Source organism: Leucoraja erinacea, chromosome 7 (assembly GCF_028641065.1).
Source record: "Leucoraja erinacea ecotype New England chromosome 7, Leri_hhj_1, whole genome shotgun sequence".
NCBI lineage: Eukaryota > Metazoa > Chordata > Chondrichthyes > Rajiformes > Rajidae > Leucoraja > Leucoraja erinaceus.
Genome location: NC_073383.1, coordinates 75,923,500 through 75,942,702, shown reverse-complemented (window position 1 = coordinate 75,942,702; position 19,203 = coordinate 75,923,500). Strand labels below are relative to the sequence as shown.

Below are 19,203 nucleotides of genomic sequence, written 5' to 3'. Positions count from 1 at the left end.
TTGGGTTCATTTTAAGTTACTGTTATTTGTTTTTAAATCTCTGAATGGGCTCGCCCCGCCTTACCTCTCTGAGCTGCTCCACCCATACACTCCTGCCCGGTCCCTCAGGTCAGCTGGTCAGCTGCTCCTGGAGGTACCGAGGTCTAGTCGGAGGCTCAGAGGGGATAGAGCCTTCTCTGTTGCTGCTCCGGCACTCTGGAACACCCTGCCGTTGCATATCAGACAGGCCCCCTCACTGTCCATCTTCAAATCCAGTGTTAAAACGCATTTGTACTCCCTGGCTTTTGACCATGCCTGAGGCTTTGCTTCTGTTTGTGGTGTTTTTGATGTTTCTTTATTTTACATGTCTTTTCCTACTATTTCTTTTGATTGTTATTTTTGGTGTGTATTAACTTTTTTGTCAATGATTAGTGATGTACAGCACTTTGTTGCAACTATGTTTGTTTTTAAAGTGCTCTATAAATAAAATTATTATTATTATTATTATTATTATTATTATTATTATCATGTTTAGCATGGGCATTGTGGGCCAAAGGGTCTATTCGTGCACAGAACTATTCTGTTCTCTACGTTCCAATCTACCTCAATGTGGCCATTGCGATTTTTCTGTCTGCATTTTCTCTGTGGCTGCAACTCTATTCTTTCGCACTGTTTATTTTTCTTTTTTGCATTATCTGATGTACTCATGCCCATCTTGTCCAAACCAAACATTATGCCAAGTTAAACTAAACTTCCCTGGAAATTAGACGGGTGAGAGAGGATCTTATAGAAACAGGTACATTTCCTAAGGGATTGGACAAGCTAGAGGCAGGAAAAATGTTCCCGATGTTGTGGGAGTCCAGAACCGGGGGCCACAGTTTAAGAATAAGGGGTAGGCCATTTAGGACTGAGATGAGGAAAAACGTTTTCACCCAGAGAGTTGTGAATCTGTGGAATTCTCTGCCATAGAAGGCAAGTGGAGGCCAATTCACTGGATGTTTTCGAGAGAGTTAGATATAGCTCTTATGGCTAACGGAATCAAAGACACCAAGAACTGGGTACTGATTGTGGATGATCAGCCATGATCATATTGAATGGAGGTGCTGGCTCGAAGGGCCGAATGGCCTACTCCTGCTCCTACTTTCTATGTTTCTAACGGACCCATATCATCTATTCCTTGCAGAACCATTTGCCTTATTTGCCACACTAACAATGAAAGCAAAGTTTTTCACTGTATCTTGGAGGGTCCTAGTCAAATAGCAAGGAAACAGGCCCTTCAGACCGACCTTTCCATGCCAAACAAGTTGCCCCATCTACACTTGTCCCATCTGCCCGCATTTGGCCCATATATCCCTCTAAACCTGTCCTATCCATGAACCGGTGCAAATGTCTTTTAAATATAGTCATACCACCTGCCTCAGATTCAGATTCAGATTCAGATTCAATTTTAATTGTCATTGTCAGTGTACAGTACAGAGACAACGAAATGCATCTCAACTACCTCCTCTGTCAGTTCGTTCCCTATACCCAATACCCAACACCTCTGTGTGAAAAAATTGCCCCTCAGGTTCCTATTAAATCTTTCTCTTCTCACTGTAAAACTATATTCTCTGGTTCTTGATCCCCCTACACTGGATAAAAGACTGTGCTCTAAGGAATAGAGTCCTAACCTGTCCATCCTCACCCTACATCTCAGGGCCTCAAGTCCTGGCGACATCTTAGTAAATCTCTGCAGTCATTCCAACTTAGCGACATCCTTCCTGTACCTGGGTGATCAAAAACCTAGCACAATATCCCAAATGCGGCCTCAGCAATGTCCTGAAGAAGGATCTCAACTCGAAACGACGCCCATTCCTTCTCTCCAGAGATGTTGCCTCACCTGCTGAGTTACTTCAGCATTTTATGACTACCCTTGATTTAAATCAGTATATTCAGTTCTTTCTTACACAGTATAGAAATTGGGATGTAATGTTAAAATTGTACACGGCATTGGTGAGGCCAATTCTGGAGTGTGGTGTACAATTTTGGTCGCCCAATTATAGGAAGGATGTCAACAAAATAGAGAGAGTACAGAGAAGATTTACTAGAATGTTGCCTGGGTTTCAGCAACTAAGTTACAGAGAAAGGTTGAACAAGTTAGGGCTTTATTCTTTGGAGCGCAGAAGGTTAAGGGGGGACTTGATAGAGGTTTTTAAAATGATGAGAGGGATAGACAGAGTTGACGTGGAAAAGCTTTTCCCACTGAGATTAGGGAAGATTCAAACAAGGGGACATGACTTGAGAATTAAGGGACTGAAGTTTAGGGGTAACATGAGGGGGAACTTCTTTACTCAGAGAGTGGTGGCTGTGTGGAATGAGCTTCCAGTGAAGGTGGTGGAGGCAGGTTTGTTTTTATCATTTAAAAATAAATTGGATAGTTATATGGACGGGAAGGGAATGGAAGGTTATGGTCTGAGCGCAGGTATATGGGACTAGGGGAGAATATGTGTTCGGCACGGACTAGAAGGGTCGAGATGGCCTGTTTCCGTGCTGTAATTGTTATATGGTTAAATGGTTATAGCATCCCAACTTCTCTTCTCAAAGCCCTGACTGATGAAGGCCAAAGTACCAAACAAGTGCATTTAGGACTATCCCTTCTAGCTGTGACGCCACTGTCAAGAAACCATGCAGTTCACTCCTAGATCCCTCTGCTCTACATCGCTCACCAGGGCCCTACATTCACTGTGAATGTCCTGCCCAGATTTGATTTCTCGAAATGCAACACATCACACTTATTAAGAAAGAACTGCAGATGCTGGAAAAATAAAAAATGCTGGAGAAACTCAGCATCGATGGAGAGAAGGAATAGGCCACACTTCGGGTCGAGACCCTTCTTCAAAATGATGTCGGGGAGGGGGGCGGGAGAAGGTAGGCTTGTGGGAGAGCTGGGAAGGGGGAGGAGAAGGAGGAGGGGAAGGAGGAAGAAAGCAAGGACTATTTGAAATTAGAGTATCTGAAACTATCTGACAACTTGAATTGGTAGTAAGGAAGGCAAATGCAATGGCAGCATTTATTCTGAGGGGATTCGGATATAAAACGAGGGATATAATGCTGAGGCTTGGTCAGGCGCTGGTGAGACCGTATTTGGAGTATTGTGAGCAATTTTGGCCACCATATCTGAGGATGGATGTGCTGGGGTTGGATAGGGTCCACAGGAGGTTTACGGTAATGATTCCAGGAATGAAAGCGTTAACATACGACGAGTGTTTGACGGCAACTGGCCTGCACTCACTGGAGTTTTGAAGAATGAGGGGGGACCTCATTGAAACTTATCGAATGGTGAAAGCCCTGGATAGAGTGGATGTGGAGAGGATGTTTCCACTAGTGGGAGAATCTAGGATTAGAGGCCATAGCCTTAGAATTCAAGGATGTTCCTTTAGGAAGGAGATGAGGAGAAATGTATTTAGACAGAGGGTGGTGAATCTGTGGAATTCTTTTCCACAGAAGGCTGTGGAGGCCAAGTCAATGGATATTTTTAAGGCAGAGATAGATAGATTCTTGATTAGTACGGGTGTCAGGGGTTATGGGGAGAAGGCAGGAGAATGGGGTTAAGAGGGAGAGATGGATCAACCAAGATTGAGTGGTGGAGTAAACATGATGGGCCGAATGGCCTAATTCTGCTCCTAGAACTTTACCTGAGAGGGTGCCATGGTGGTTGGAAAGCCATCGTGACCTTGGAGAGAGATGCTAATATCTTTATCAGCCAGGTTTAGGAACTGAACGTAACTTTCTTTCACACCGGGTTCTGGCACCAGAGTGCTCTGGGAAACACAAATATATCAACATATTTAATGTGTAGGAAGGAACTACAGATGAAATGTGAAAGAAGGAACTGCAAATGCTGTTGTAAACCGAAGGGGGACGGGCAGCATCTCTGGAGGGAAGGAATGGGTGACGTTTCGGGTCGAGACCCTTCTTCAGAGAGAGGAACTGCAGATGCTGGTTTAAACCAAAGATAGACACCAAATGCTGGAGCATCTCTGGAGAGAGGGAATGCTGCCTGTCCCACTGAGTTTCTCCAGCATTTTGTGTCGTCATATTTAATGGCATTGTAGAAAACAGCAGAAAAGTTAGTTGTAAGTTGTAGAGAAAGCTGAGGGAAGAAAGATTTACAAGATTGACAGCACTGGGCCTGGACTCGCAGGAGTTTAGATGGTTGAGGGCAAACCTCATTGAAACTTACAGAATAATGAAAGGCTTGGATAGAGTGGATGTGGAAAGGATGTTTCCACTGGTGGGAGAGTCTAGGACCAGAGGTCATGGCCTCAGAATTAAAGGCCGCTCTTTCAGAAAGGAGGTCAGGACGAATTTCTTTAGTCAGAGGGTAGTTAAAATGTGGAACTCATTGCCACAGAGGGCTGTGGAGGCCAAGTCAGTGGATATTTTTAAGGCAGAGATAGACAAATATTTGATTAGAACGGGTTTCAATGGTTATGTGGAGAAGGCAGGAGAATGGGATTAGGAGGCAGAGATCAGCCATGATTAGGGTTGACAATTTTCTCACTCCCAAACAAGGGACAAAAGGTCAAAATAAGGAACAAATTCCCGACGGCAATTCATTGACCGACTTGGCCGTGGCTGGGTGAATAATGAGTTGGCCCGGGTGCTGGACTGCACACAAAGCCCAGCCAGCGGGCCAGCTGAGGAGTTTTGGCCCGGGCGCTGGATGTTGTGTGCGACGTCACACATAAAGCCGGGCACCCCTTCCAACTTATGGACCGATGAGCTGCCATGGTGTCGCTGGTAAGCGAAGGTCCGAAGGTCGGACAGCTGGCCGGGCTGCCGACCAATGGGGCCACGGGCGAGGCGCTGCTGCAGCTGCACTCCATGGGCTGCACTACGTCGGGACAGGTCAGGCGGGGGCCAGACGCGGCGCACCGACCCGACAGTCCCCTCGACCCGAGTAGCTGTGGTCAAATAGAGGACAAGGGCGGTCCCGTACAAACCAATTTAGCCCAATATGAGTGATGTCCTGGCTAGTACGGGACTGTTGGCAACCCTACCCATGATTGAATCGCGGTGTAGACTCGATGGGCTGAATGGCCCAATTCTACTCCTATAACTTATGAACTAGTGGACTCAGTGGGCCAACGATACGATTAAAAAAAATATCAAAGGAAAGCCTGAACAAAATCCAGGCCCATTGGGAATGTGCAGGAAGAATGTGCAAACTCTACAGTGGAGGAGCAGCTGAGGTCAGGCTTGAACCAGGAAACACTCGACAGCTCAGGCTGCATCTGCAGAAAGAGAAACAGGGTTAACATTTCAGGTCGAAGGCCCTTCGTCAGAGCTGGGAATAATATGAAAGAAGCTTGAATGGGACGTAAAGAAAGGGAATTAAAGAGGTGCCATGGTGGCGCAGCGGTAGAGCTGCTGCCTTGCAGCGCTTGCAGCACCGGAGACCCGGGTTCGATCCTGACCACGGGTGCTGTCTGTACGGAGTTTGTACGTTCTCCCTGTGACCGCGTGGGATTTCTCCGAGATCTTCTGTTTCCTCCCACACTCCAATGACGTCCAGGTTTATAGGTTGTGTTCAAGAAGGAACTGCAGATGCTGGAAAATCGAAGGTACGCAAAAATGCTGGAGAAACTCAGCGGGTGCAGCAGCATGTATGGAGCGAAGGAAATAGGTAACGTTTCGGGCCGAAACCCTTCTTCAGACAGGTTTGTAGGTTAATTGGCTTGGTAAATGTAAAATGTAAAATGTAAAACATTGTCCCTAGTGTGTGTAGGATGGTGTAAATGTGCAGGGATCGCTGGTCGGTGCGGACTCGATGGGCCGAATGGTCTGTTTCCACGCTGTATATCTAAAGTTTAAACTAAACTGAAATATTACTGAATGTACGCCCCGTTGTCACCTTCCCCTCAGCTAACAATGAACCATTCTGCATTCCCTCGATCGTTGTCTCCTTTGATCTCTCCTTTTCACACCTTACCCTTCCACATCACTATGCCTCTTTCTCCCCTGACTCTCAGTCTGAAGAAGCGTCTCGACCCGAAACGTCACCCATCCCTTCTCTCCAGAGATGCTGCCTGACCTGCTGGGTTACTCCAGCTTTTTGTGTCTATCTTTGGTGAAGAAGGGGGAGAAGTCCCGAACAGGGTCAAACCAGGGTGACCATAGCAATAGGCTGTAAACATGGTTCGATCGACACAAAATGCTGGAGTAACTCAGCGCATCCATCAGGCAGCATCTGTGGAGAGAAGGGAATAGGTGACGTTTTGGGTCAGAACACTTCTTCACACTGTAATCAGTCTGCAAACATAGTTATCTGGCTATTGAGTGAATGGGAGAAATTAGTGATGAGAATTTGGGTTAGTTTACTTTAGTTTAGCATAGTTTAGAGATATAGTTTGGAACCGGGCCCATCGGCCAGCGATAGCGACCGACCAGCGATAGTCACGTACACTATCCTACACACTAGGGACAATTTACAATTTTTACCTCAGCCAAATCAACCCTCAAACCTGTACGTCTTTAGAGAGTGGGAGGAAACCTGAGCTCCCGGAGAAAACCCACAGGGGTCATGGACGAGAACGTACAAACTCCGTACAGTCGGACACCCGTGGTCAGGATCGAACCCAGGTCTCTGGCGCTGTAAGGCAGCAACTCTACCGCTGCACCACCATTCCGGCCCATTAAAGAAGAGTCCAATGTGCCCAGATGAGGTGTTGCTCCTCAACGTTGTGTCGGTAACAAGGCAGGAGGCAAGGGAAGGAACGTGGTGGAGATTTAAAATGGAACATAGTCACCCCTGACCTTTCATGCCACACGTTGAAGGGAGAGGTGTGGGAAGCGGAGGGGTGGGAGCGCGGGATTCGAACCTACCTGCACCTGGAGCTCCACAACGGCCGCGGCTATAAACGCCACGGAAGCCAGCAGCATGCCGACCGTCATCCTTCTGAGAGGCCTGGGGAACGGTGAGAGAGAGAGTGAGAGAAGGAAATGGTCAACGGTTTCACCAGGCCTCCAATGGGGGGAGAAAGTTAAAGCACGATCACGGGGCATTAGACAGACACAAAGGGCTGGAGTAACTCAGCACGTCAGGCAGCATCTATGGAGAACATGCACATGTGACCTTTCGGGTTGGGATCCTTCTTCTGACTGATTCTAGTGGGAGGATGGGGGGGTTGGGTAAGGAATTGGAAGCGCGATTGAAAACCGGGACAACTCAGTGCCGGCAACGGATGACCTCAGGGGGCCTGATCTCCGTTAACGATGAGAAGGCCTACATGGAGGAGGTTGCTGACCTGGCACTCTGGTGTCAGAACAACAGCCTCCTCTTCAATGTCACTAAAACTAAGGAGCTGATTGTGGAATTTAGAAGGGCTCAACAACCGAGGACGTACACGCCACTGGGGATAAATGGGACTACTGTGGATAGGGTGAGCAGCTTTAAATACCTGGGAGTCCACATCACAGAGGATCTGACATGGACAACACACACTGCAGCACCGGTGAGTAAGGCAAGGCAGCGCCTTTACCACCTCAGGCAGCTGAGGAAATTCAGAGTCTCTCTGAGGATCCTTCAATCCTTCGACTCTGGTGCTGTAGAAAGTATTCTATCCGGCAACATCTCGATCTGGTTTGGAAACAGCTCTGCCCAGGACAGGAAGGCTCTGCAGAGAGTAGTGCATTCGGCCGAAGGCACCATGGGAACTACACTCAACCCCCTTGCAGGACCTATACACCAGGAGGTGCAGATCCAGGGCCAGCAAGGTCATGAAGGACCCCTACCACCCCAGCAACGGACTGTTCCAGCTGCTACGGTCAGGCAAACGCTTCCGCTGTCACTCAGCGAAAACAGAGAGGATGAGATGGAGTTTCTTCCCATAGGCCATCAGGATTGTAAACTCTGATCTCACCAGGGACTAATTTACTAATTCACTCTTGTGTCTTTTAAAAAAAATTGTAAATATTGGTTCTGTTCTGTTGTGTTTTGCACAATCCCGCAGGCATTGCCACTTTTATTTCACTGTACATCTTGTATGTGTATGTGACAAATAAACTTGACTTGACGAGGTTCCCCGCTAGGCCGATTGTCGGCTAGAGAAATTGTGATATTTCCAAGGCACAGATAGATAGATTCTTGATTAGTGCGGGTGTCAGGGGTTATGGGGAGAAGGCAGGAGAATGGGATTAAGAGGGAGAGATAGATCAGCCATGATTGAATGGCGGAGTAGACATGATGGGCCGAATGGCCAAATTCTGCTCCTATCACTTGTGTACATGATCCCAAGAGGGAAACATCGTTGAGGCTAGGAGCATATCACTGGCATAGAGAGGGGGGTGTAGGGGAACATAGGGTTACAGTCATATACAGCACTTCAACAGGACAGGGAGGGACAAAGAGTTACTGCCATAGATTTATACAAGCCTAGACGGACCCAGAGTAATTGAGGTATTTATTTGGCAGTGTAACAAGCCCTCGAGACACATAAAACACATTCTTAGTTATACAGCACTGTTGCAGTCCCTGGAGGAACATGGAGTCTTTAGTTTAGTTTAGATTTAGTGATACAGCGCGGAAACAGGCCCTTCGGCCCACCGGGTCCACACCGACCAGCGATCCCCGCACATTAACACTATCCTACACCCACTAGGGACAATTCTTACATTTACCAAGCCAATCAACCTACAACCCTGTACGTCTTTGGAGTGTGGGAGGAAACCGAAGATCTCAGAAAAAGCCCACGCAGGTCACGGGGAGAACGTACAAACTGTGTACGGACAGCACCCGTAGTCGGGTTCGAACCTGGGTCTCCGGCGCTGCACCCGCTGTAAGGCAGCAACTCTACCGCTGCGCCACCGTGACCGCCCATGGTAATTTATACAAGCCCTCGGGGGACAGAGTCATAGAGTTATCGAGCACTGTATTAGTTCATAAGTGAGAGGGAGCAGAATTAAGCCAATCGGCCCATCAAGTCTACTCCGCCATTCGATCATGGCTGATCTATCTTTCCCTCTCAACCCCGTTCTCCTGCCTTCACCCCCGTAACCCCCGACACCCGTGCTAATCAAGAACCTGTCAATCTCCGCCTTACACCAAGAGTTTAGGAGTTGGAAACACAAGAAATGGCAGAAGATGGTGTCTTCAGGAAAACACACAAGGTGATTGATGAAGTCAGTGGGTCAGGCAACATCTGTTGAGGGACTGGACAGATGATATTTTGGGCTATGATCCTTCTAACCTGATGTCTCGACTGTGCCCACCTGGACTCCCACCTGATTCTCCCTTCCCCCCCCTCCCCCCCCCTGCCCAACAGCTACTTTCTTTCCTTTGGCTTCACAATCAACAACTTTCGTCAATCCTGTCTCGTGCCTTTTGCTCTTATCTCTGGCCTTTCTTCCAACCATCTGCCTCTCAAACACCCCCCCCCTCATCTATGATGACCTAGTACCTGCCAGCTTTGTCCTGCTGTCCCCTTTCACCATTCTTACACCTTCCCACGTTTAACAGCCACGTGTTGTTGAGGTTAAAGCACGGAAATGGCACTTGGCGATTCCGAATAAATGTCAAGATCCTTCTTTATGTTTATGCCCCCACCGACATGAAAAGTCTGTTTACCCACCACACCAACTCCAGGTCCCTCAGATCGGCCGACTTGGGGTTACTGAACATCTAGGCATAAGCTCAGGGGCGACCGCGCCTTTGCGGTTACAGCTCCTAGACTGTGGAACAGCATCCCTCTTCCCATCAGAACTGCCCCCTGCAGCGACTCTGTTACGTCGAGACTTAAAACTCATCTTTACTCTCAAGCCTTTCTTGACGTCTGAGGGAGGGCCATATGTATGTATTTATGTATGTACTTAATCTATGAACCACTGTTGTATGACGTTAGTACCTCCACCAATGTAAAGCACTTTGGCCAACCAGAGTTGTTTTTTAAATGTGCTATAGAAATAAAAGTGACTTGCCTTGACTTGAAGGCGCAAATACTTACGTCAAATTAAGTTTACATTTTGCAAAGAGTGGATAAACGCCCATGTCAAAGATTGGAATAAAAGTGACAATCAAAATGGCGTTAATTGTCTGTGCAAAACAAAAAGCAATAATAATAATTAGTGGGATTTAGTAACATTGTCTTGCATTCGTAGTCAACCAAAAAGGCCTGTCCCACTTGTCGATATTTTCAGCGACTGCCGGCATCATTGACTGACGCATCAGGTCACCGAAAGATTTGCGCGGAGATGCGGCGTGGCGCGCAGTGTCCCCTCAAGTGTCGCAACGTTTGTTTTGTCGCCGCTGGATTTTGATATGGTCAAAATCTTTTGGCGACACTGATATGACGCCGGCAGTCACCGAAGAAAATCGCCAAGTGGGACAGGCCCTTTAATGCTATTAGACACAGCACGACAACACTTGAGTGTGAATGGTTAATGTTTTACATTTAGCTGATATCGACAATTGATCAAGATAGACACAAAAAGCTGTGCATTCACCATATCTATGCCCCCTCTTGATTTTATATATCTCTCCAAGATCAACGCTTTATTTTCTAAGACTCCAAGGAATAAAATCCTAGCCTGGCTAACCTCTCCCTATAACTCAGTTCCTCAAGTCCTGGCAACTTGTTTTCAATAGCAGCATGATCAAAGCTGTTATCACGCTTTCTGTCTAAAGTCTAAAGAAACTGTAGAGAAAACGGTGGCGCAGAGGTGGAGCTACTGCCTTACAGCGCCAGAGACCCAGGTTCCATCCTGACTACGGGCTCCGTCTGTACGGAGTTTGTACGTTCTCCCCGTGGGTTTTCTCTGAGATCTTCGGTTTCCTCCCACACTCCAAAGACGTACAGGTTTGCAGGCTAATTGGCTTGGTGTAAATGTAAATTGTGCCCAGTGCGTGTGGGGTAGTGTTAGTGCGCGGGGATCGCTGGTCGGCGAGGTCTTGGTGGGTGGAAGGGCGTGTTTCCCCGGTAGGCGGCGCGGCTCTGGGCCTCGGCAGGCGCAGCGTAGTTTTGAGCTACTGGGTGTGCTTACAGCGCCAGAGACCCGGGTTCCATCCTGACTACGGGCTCCGTCTGTACGGAGTTTGCACGTTCTCCCCGTGGGTTATTTTTTGTTTTCTCTGAGATCTTCGGTTTCCTCCCACACGCTCCCGCAAAGACGTCCAACAGGAGACTGGGGCAGGTGCTAATTGGCTTGCCGAGTCCGTAGCGGGGAGGAGCGCTGTGCTGCTGCTGCTTGTGCCCAGCTGCTGAGTCGGAGGCTGTGCTGGGTCTGCGGACGGCGGCGCCGGGAGCCCGCGGCTCCCTAGAGAGAGACCGCTTTTCGGGGCTCCTGCGACGGCGACTTCTCCCGCCCGAGTTGCGGGGTCGAAGAGCTACTGGAGCGGGGCCTCACTACACCGCCCCGCGCGGCTGGAATGGCCGTGGGACTCTGCGAGCGCACACCGGGGTCTCCAACATCAAGACCCGGTGTGCGATCTCGCACCACCTGGCGTGGCTTTAATGGCCGCGGGACAATAGCCATCGCCAGCCGGGGGCTTTGACTTTGACTCTGACATCGGGGGGGGGGAGAGTGCAGTGGAGAGATAAGGTTTTTTTGGCCTTCCATCACAACTATGTGATGGATGTTTATGTAAAATTGTAATTATGTTGTGTCTGGGGTCTATTTGTGTGTAATGTATGGCTGCAGAAACGGCATTTCGTTTGGACCTCTAGGGGTCCAAATGACAATTAAATTGACTCTTGACTCTTGACTCTCTCTTGTATCTCTAAACTAAAACAAAGCGGGCAGACTCTTATGCCCCTGTCCCACTTAGGAAACCTGAACCGAAACCTCTGGAGACTTTGCGCCCCACCCAAGGTTTCCGAGCGGTTCCCGGAGGTTGCAGGTGGTTGCCGGAGGTTGCAGGTAATGGAAGCAGGTAGGGAGTCTGACAAAAACCTCCGGGAACCGCACGGAAACCTTGGGTGGGGCGCAAAGTCTCCAGAGGTTTCCGTTCAGGTTTCCTAAGTGGGGCAGGGGCATTAGTCCTTATCGCATATTTACGGCATAACAAACATCATAAATCTCACTGACTATCAAAGAGGTTTGAAATGCATCCACGTTACCTGCATCTGATCAGGTTGTATAATAAATCCGCCCTGAAATAAGAGTTCACAGCTTGTTAGTTCCACATAGTTCCACATGTATGCGTGAGACATCTTCCGTTTAGTACGACAGGACTGGGTGCTCTATCAGAAGGTGCTTACTTACAAAGTTGGCATTCATTGCAGTGGCTTGTAGAGTCCATCGGGATCCCTGGCAACAACAAGTGCATACATTCATAAGTCATTGTAGGAGAAGTAGGCCATTCGGCCCATTGAGTCTAATCCGCCATTCAATCATGGCTAACCTATCTTTCCTTCTCAACCCCATTCTACGGACTTCTCCCCAGACACCCGTACTGATAAACAATCTGTCAATCTGCGCCTTAAAAATACCCAATGATGTGGCCTCCACAGCCGTCCGTGGCAATGAATTCCACAGATTCGCCACCCTCTGATTGAAGAAATTCCTCCTCATCTCCTTTCTAACAACGTGAGGTGTTGGTTGATTGAAAGATACAGCATGGGAACGGGCCCTTCAGCCCATCGAGTCCACGCCGACCATCGATCACACGAGTACCAAGTCATCCCAGTTTCTCATGCACCCCCTACACACGAGGGACAATTTAGAGAGGCCAATTAACCTACAAAGCCGTATTTGGGAAGATGGTTGCTTTGAGGGAGCGTGCAAACTCCACACAGACAGCAACCAAGCAGATGTGCGACGATCGCCCGCTGGGGGCCCAACTTGGGGGGTCCGCCTGGTAAACCCAGCTCGCCCACCGCAGACTCCAAACCTCTCTCTTTCTCCTCTTCTCTCTTCCTTCCTCTCTCTCTCCCTCCCTGCCTTTCTCCCTCCCTCTTTCCCTCCCTCCCTCACCTTCCCTCCTGCCCTCCCTCTCTCCTCCTCTCGCTCTCCCCTCTCTCCTCCCTCTCTCACTCCCCTTCTCTCTCTCTCTCGCTTTCCCTCTCTTTCATTCATCTTCTTTTAACTCTTTCTAAAGTTACCGAACAACCTTTAGTTTTGACGACTTGACTTCCTGAACAAGTTTCTTACCATCTGGTCAAAAAGTGCCCAAAACATTGGAAGAGGGAGATAAAGAAACAGGACTCGAGTAACCATCTTAATCTCCTTGATAACATGTCCCTGTGAGACAAAGAATTCTATCAAAAAAATAGTTTGTTTCAGAAAATGAAAAATAATATCTTATGATTTAACAAAAAATTCAATTAAATTATTCAATAAAATTCAGTGGAAAAGTTTCACGTAACTGGATATTTTTCCGTTGCCCAGTCAAGCCAATGTTCCCTTTTCGCATAGGCCTTCGAACGATGTTTCCAGCGATTTCTGATTGCAAACTACAAGAAAGGACATTTCTTTTAATCAAGGTAGACAAAAATGCTGGAGAAACTCAGTGGGTGAGGCAGCATCTATGGAGTGAAGGAAATAGGCGACATTTCAGGTCGAGACCCTGCTTCAGACTGATGTGACGGTGGGAAGAGGACGGGAAGAAGAAAGGAAAAGGTGGAGACAGTGGGCTGAGGGAGAGCTGGGAAGGGGAAGGGAAAGGGAGCATTAGCTGCAAAACCAGCAGGATGCTCCTCAGCTTCTTCCCACAGGCTAGACTGTTAAATGTTTGGCCAAGTATCGAGCAGCAGAGCCAGTTGTGCCGCTGGGTCGGAAGGCTGTTGAATGTTTAGTAGAGTGTTAAAAGTTCATGACAATTTTTTAATTTTAATTCCTATTTATTTTTTAATGCAAACTGAATGGACACTGGTTGAGCAACGTTTTTTTGTTTCCTCTGGGTATGTGAATACTCAGGAAATGACAATAAAGATTTACAATTTACAATTACAAGAAGGGGAAAGCAGGACTACCTGAAATTGGAGAAGTCAATGTTCATACCACTGGGGTGTAAACTACCCAAGCGAAATATGAGGTGCTGCTCCTCCAATTTACGGTGGTCCTCACTCTGGCCATGGAGGAGGCCCAGGGCAGAAAGGTCGGTTTCGGAATGGGAGGGGGGTTTGAAGTGCTGAGCCACCGGGGGGATCAGGTTGGTTATTGCGAACCGAGCGGAGGTGTTGGGCCAGAAGCGATCGCCAAACCTACGCTTAGTCTCACCGATGTAGAGCAGCTGACATCTAGAGCAGCAGATGCAATAGATGAGGTTGGAGGAGGTGCAGGTGAACCTCTGCTGCACCTGGAAATACTGCTTGGGTCCTTGAATGGAGTCAAGGGGGGGAGATAAAGCGACAAGTGTAGCATTTCCTGCTGTTGCAAGGGAAAGTGTCAGGAGAGGGGGTGGTTTGGGTGGGAAGGGACAAATTGGCCAGGGAGTTACGGAGGGATGGGTGTCTGTGGAAAGCTGAAAGGGGAGGAGATGGGAAGATGTGGCCAGTGGAGGGATCCCGTTGGAGGTGGTGAAAATGTCAGAGGATTATTTGTTGTATGTGACGGCTGGGAGGATAGAAGGTGAGGACAAGGGGGACTCTGCCCTTGTTACGAGTGGGGGGGGATGGGGAGTGAGAGCAGAGCTACGGGATACAGAGGAGACCCTGGTGGGAGCCTCATCTATAGTCGAAGAGGGGAACCCCGTTCCCTGAAGAATGAGGACATCTCCAATGCCCTGGTTTGGAACACCTCATCCTGGGAGCAGAAGCGGCGTAGATGGAGGAATTGTGAGTAGGGGATGGAGTCCTTACAGGAAGCAGGGTGGGAAGAAATGTAGTCCAGATAGCCATGGAGTCAATGGGTTTATAGTGGATGTCGGTCAGTAGTCTATCACCTGCGATGGAGATAGTGAGCTCTAGAAACAGTAGGGAGATGTCGGAAATGGTCCAGGTGTATTTGAGTGCCGGATGGAAGTTAGTGGTGAAATCAATTTCACCGGTTATAAATTGATCCTGCATGTCAAGACTTGAAATTAACCTGCACTTCAGACTGATTAGAAAGGTCCCGGCCCAAAACGTTGCCTGTCCATGTTCTCCAGATGCCGCCTAACCTCGTTGAGCTTAGTTTTGTTTTATTATTTTAGTTTTAAGGGCCTGCTCAACTTACGCGAGTTTTTTCGGCGACTTGCCAGTACCCGTCATAGTCTCAGCAGGTTGCGGAAAATTTTCAACGTGTTGAAAATCCAGCGGCGACCAGAAAAAGGAATGACTCTTTGAGCGACTACTCACGACCACACAGGTGTCACCTGCTGCGACTATGATGGGTGGCCGGCAAGTCGCCGAAAAAAATCACGTAAGTGGGACAGGCCCTTTAGAGATACAGCATGGAAACAGGCCCTCTGGCCCATTGAACCCGCACCGACTAGTGATCCCTGCAGATAAACACTGTCCTACACCAGGGAATATTTTTACAATCGCACCGAGCCAATTAATCTACAAACCTGTATGACTTTGGAGTGTGGGAGGAAAACGCAGTTCTCGGAGAAAACCCACGCAGGTCACGGGGAGAACGTACAAGCTCTTAAAGATAGCGGAGTCAGGGGATATGGTGAGAAGGCAGGAACAGGGTACTGAATGCGAATGATCAGCTATGTTCAGAGTGAATGGCGATGCTGGCTCGAAGGGCTGAATGGCCTACTCCTGCACCTATTGTCTATTGTCTAAACTCTGTACAGACAGCACCCGTAGTCGGGAATGAACCCGGGTGTCTGGCGGCGGAAGACAGCAACTCTACGCCACTGTGCTGCCCGATTAGAAATTGACCCTGCATTTCAAGACTTGAAATTAACCTACATTTCAGACTGATTAGAATGGTCCCGACCCAAAACGTTGCCTGTCCATGTTCTCCAGATGCTGCTGAACCTGTTGAGTTACTCCAACACTTTGTGTCCTTTTTTGTAAACCAGCATCTGTTGTTCCTTGTTTCTATCGCTAGAATTTAGAAGATTGAGGTGGGATCTTATAGAAACTTACAAAATTCTTAAGGGGTCGGACAGGCTAGATACAGAAAGATTGTTCCCGATGTTGGGGAAGTCCAGAACAAGGGATCACAGTTTAAGGATAAAGGGGAAATCTTTTAGGACCGAGATGAGAATTTTTTTTTTCACACAGAGAGTGGCGAATCTCAGGAATTCTCTGCCACAGAAGGTAGTTGAGGCCAGTTCATTGGCTATATTTAAGAGGGAGTTAGATGTGGCCCTTGTGGCTAAAGGGATCAGGGGTTATGGAGAGAAGGCAGGTACAGGATATTGAGTTGGATGATCAGTTATGATCATATTGAATGGCGGTGCAGGCTCGAAGGGCCGAATGGCCTGCTCCTGCATCTATTTTCTTTGTTTCTTTATTAAACCCATGACGCGTGGTTACCCACTGATCTACCAATCTCCAAAATCACAACTCCTCCTAATTTTCAATATCTTTCTTTAAACCTCCCTTCCATTGACTCCATTTATACCTCACGCTGACTCAGCAAGACCAGCAGCGTAATCAAGGACGAGTCGTACCCTGGCCACTCCATCTTCTCCCCTCTACCATGAAGCAAAATGTATAGAAGTGTGAAAACGCACACCTCCAGATTCAGGGACATCTGTCATTTACACTCCTTACCCTTCCATTTCTCTGTGTGTCTCTCTCTCCCCTGACTCTCAGTATGAAGAAGAGTCTCGACCCGAAACATCACCCATTCCTTCCCTCCAGAGATGCTGCCTGTCCCGCTAAGTCACCATATAGAGGAATTAACTAAGGAAGCTTGATGAGTGGGTCAGTTTCTACACACTTACCCCAATACACCTGGAGACACGGACCAATATGTTTCCTTGAGGTGGAAGGTTTATGTACAAACCACTCCCAGACAGGAAGACGACTAAAGAAAAGGGCAAAATAATACAATCAAGGCTCACATTTTCATGGCAATGTTTTGCCTGTTCTTTGTCTCCCTTATGAGATGCATCTTTTCTTCTGCTTCCACACGGAAATGTGGAGCATCAGGAATGTTTGTTCTACGCGGTGACAATCCTCCCCAAACGCGAAGATCGCGGCGGCCAAGATTGGGCAGCACGGTGGCGCAGCGGTAGAGTTGCTGCCTTGCAGCACCAGAGACCCGGGTTCGATCCTGACCACGGGTGCTGCCTATGTGGAGTTTGTTCGTTCTCCCCGTCACCTGCGTGGGTTTTCTCCGGTTTCCTCCCACACTTCAAAACGTAGGCTGATTGGCTTTGGTAAAATTGTAAATTGTGTGTGTGTGTGCAGGATAGTGTTATTATGCAGGGATCACCAGGCCCTCTCATAGATGAACTGAGGCCCAGGCCAATTTCAATTTTAGAGACCCCCAAACCAAGATCCTATTGAAGCAGACAGGCATGAGGCCCATGCCAAATGGCACTCGTTACCCCCCTCCGATAGGGCCTGGGGATCGCTGGTCACAATGGACTTGGCGGGCCGAAGGGCCCGTTTCCACAGTGTATCTCTAGACTAACTTACTCAAGGAGAGGACTGATAAGGGAGTCAGCATGGCTTGAAGAGGTGACTAAGGGGACGGATAAGTGCAACATTGCAGATGTTGTCTACATGGACTTGACCAATGCCTCTGACAAGGTCCTACATGGTAGATTAATCTGCAAGGCAAGATCCAGGGTGAGCTAGACAATTGGTTTGGTAAAATTGGTTTAGTGATAAGAGTCAGAGGGTGGCAGAAGAGGATACAAGGAATCGCAAATGTTGATTTACAAAATAAAGACACATAGTGTTTGGGTAGCTAACAACCCAATGGTACAAACATTGAATAAAATCATAGTCTTACAGCATGGAAACAGACCCTTCGGCTCTGCAGCGGACAGGAGAGCCCTTCAAAGGGTCATCAACACCGCACAAAAAATCACTGGCTGCCCTCTGCCCTCCCTGAAGGACATCTTCAGCTCTCGCTGCCTTGGCAGGACAGCCAACATCCTAAAGGACACTTCCCACCCTGGACACAACCTGTTCCACCTGCTGCCCTCTGGCAGACGGTACAGGTCTTTCAAAACTCGCACAAACAGACTCAGAGACAGCTTCTACCCCATAGCCATACGTGAACTTAATAATGCAAAATAAGAAATAACACTCACATTCAACTGAATGGCTCTACCTCAGCTGCTATTGTTATTTATCTGTAATTTTTTTTTTTTTAATTATATGTATGTATTTTTACCTTATCTTATATATTTAAACTGCTCTTGTGAATCGCACCATGGGATTGACTTTTAAATTTCGTTGTACCATGTGCAATGGCAATAAAGAGATTCATTCATTCATGCATTCATTCATTCATTCATTCATTCATACATTCATTCATTCATTCATACATTCATACATTCATACATTCATACATTCATTCATTCATTCATACATTCATTCATTCAAATTGTCCACACTGGGCAATATGGCCCGCCCACACTAGTCCCACCAGCTTGCAATTGGTACATGTCCCTCTAAACCTGTCCTAATTCCTCCAGTTTTATGTAATTACATAACGCTCTTCCTGTCATTTACTGTGATGGCCCTGCTGTGGTTTGATTCCCCTCAAAATACAACATTCAATTTAATTTAAAAATTCCAGGGTGAGGAGTGGATGCCTCCAACGGCGATGAGTACAGAACGTTGGCAAGGGAAACATGCTGAAGTTGATCTATTTTTTGCTTACCCGTTGCCACCACCATCAGAGCTGCAGGAACGCCGAATGCTAAAGCGTAACACTCGCCGCCAAAGCACTTCACGTCCGCTGAATGAGAACACAAGGCAATGTCAATTCGGACACAAGTGCTGAGTGTAGGTTTATTATCATCACTTCTACGAAGGTACATTGAGAAGCTTCAAGCTCACAAATTCACAGGTTATAGGTGTAGATTCTGGATGATTTGCCATGATCACATTGAATGGCTCGAAGGGCCGAATGGCCTACTCCTACACCTATTTTCTATGTTTCTATGTTTATGGTCATATAATTATAAGGAATAGGGGTAGAATCAGGCCATTCGGCCCATCAAGTCTACTCCCCCATTCATTCATGGCTAATCTCTCTCTCTCTCCCCTAATCCCATTCTCCTGCCTTCTCCCCACAACCTTTGTCACCCGTTCTAATCAAGAATTTGTCTATCCCTGCCTTAAAACTATCCACTGACTTGTCCTCCACAGCCCTCTGTGTCAATGAGTTCCACAGATTAAC

General features: G+C 47.7%; 1 protein-coding gene across 1 annotated transcript in view; it reads right to left on the bottom strand.

Annotated features, from left to right (window-relative positions):
• Positions 1-19,203, bottom strand: part of LOC129699114 (solute carrier family 15 member 2-like) — a 55,162-nt gene that overhangs the window by 13,655 nt on the left and 22,304 nt on the right. Inside the window, exons 8-16 of the mRNA XM_055638781.1 lie at positions 18,682-18,759; positions 16,784-16,866; positions 13,323-13,409; positions 13,108-13,197; positions 12,220-12,264; positions 12,075-12,107; positions 9,963-10,051; positions 6,847-6,928; positions 3,654-3,779 (exon numbers count right to left, since the gene is read on the bottom strand). Of these exons, the coding sequence (XP_055494756.1) occupies positions 3,654-3,779; positions 6,847-6,928; positions 9,963-10,051; positions 12,075-12,107; positions 12,220-12,264; positions 13,108-13,197; positions 13,323-13,409; positions 16,784-16,866; positions 18,682-18,759 (713 nt within the window). The remainder of the gene's footprint in view (positions 1-3,653; positions 3,780-6,846; positions 6,929-9,962; positions 10,052-12,074; positions 12,108-12,219; positions 12,265-13,107; positions 13,198-13,322; positions 13,410-16,783; positions 16,867-18,681; positions 18,760-19,203) is intronic.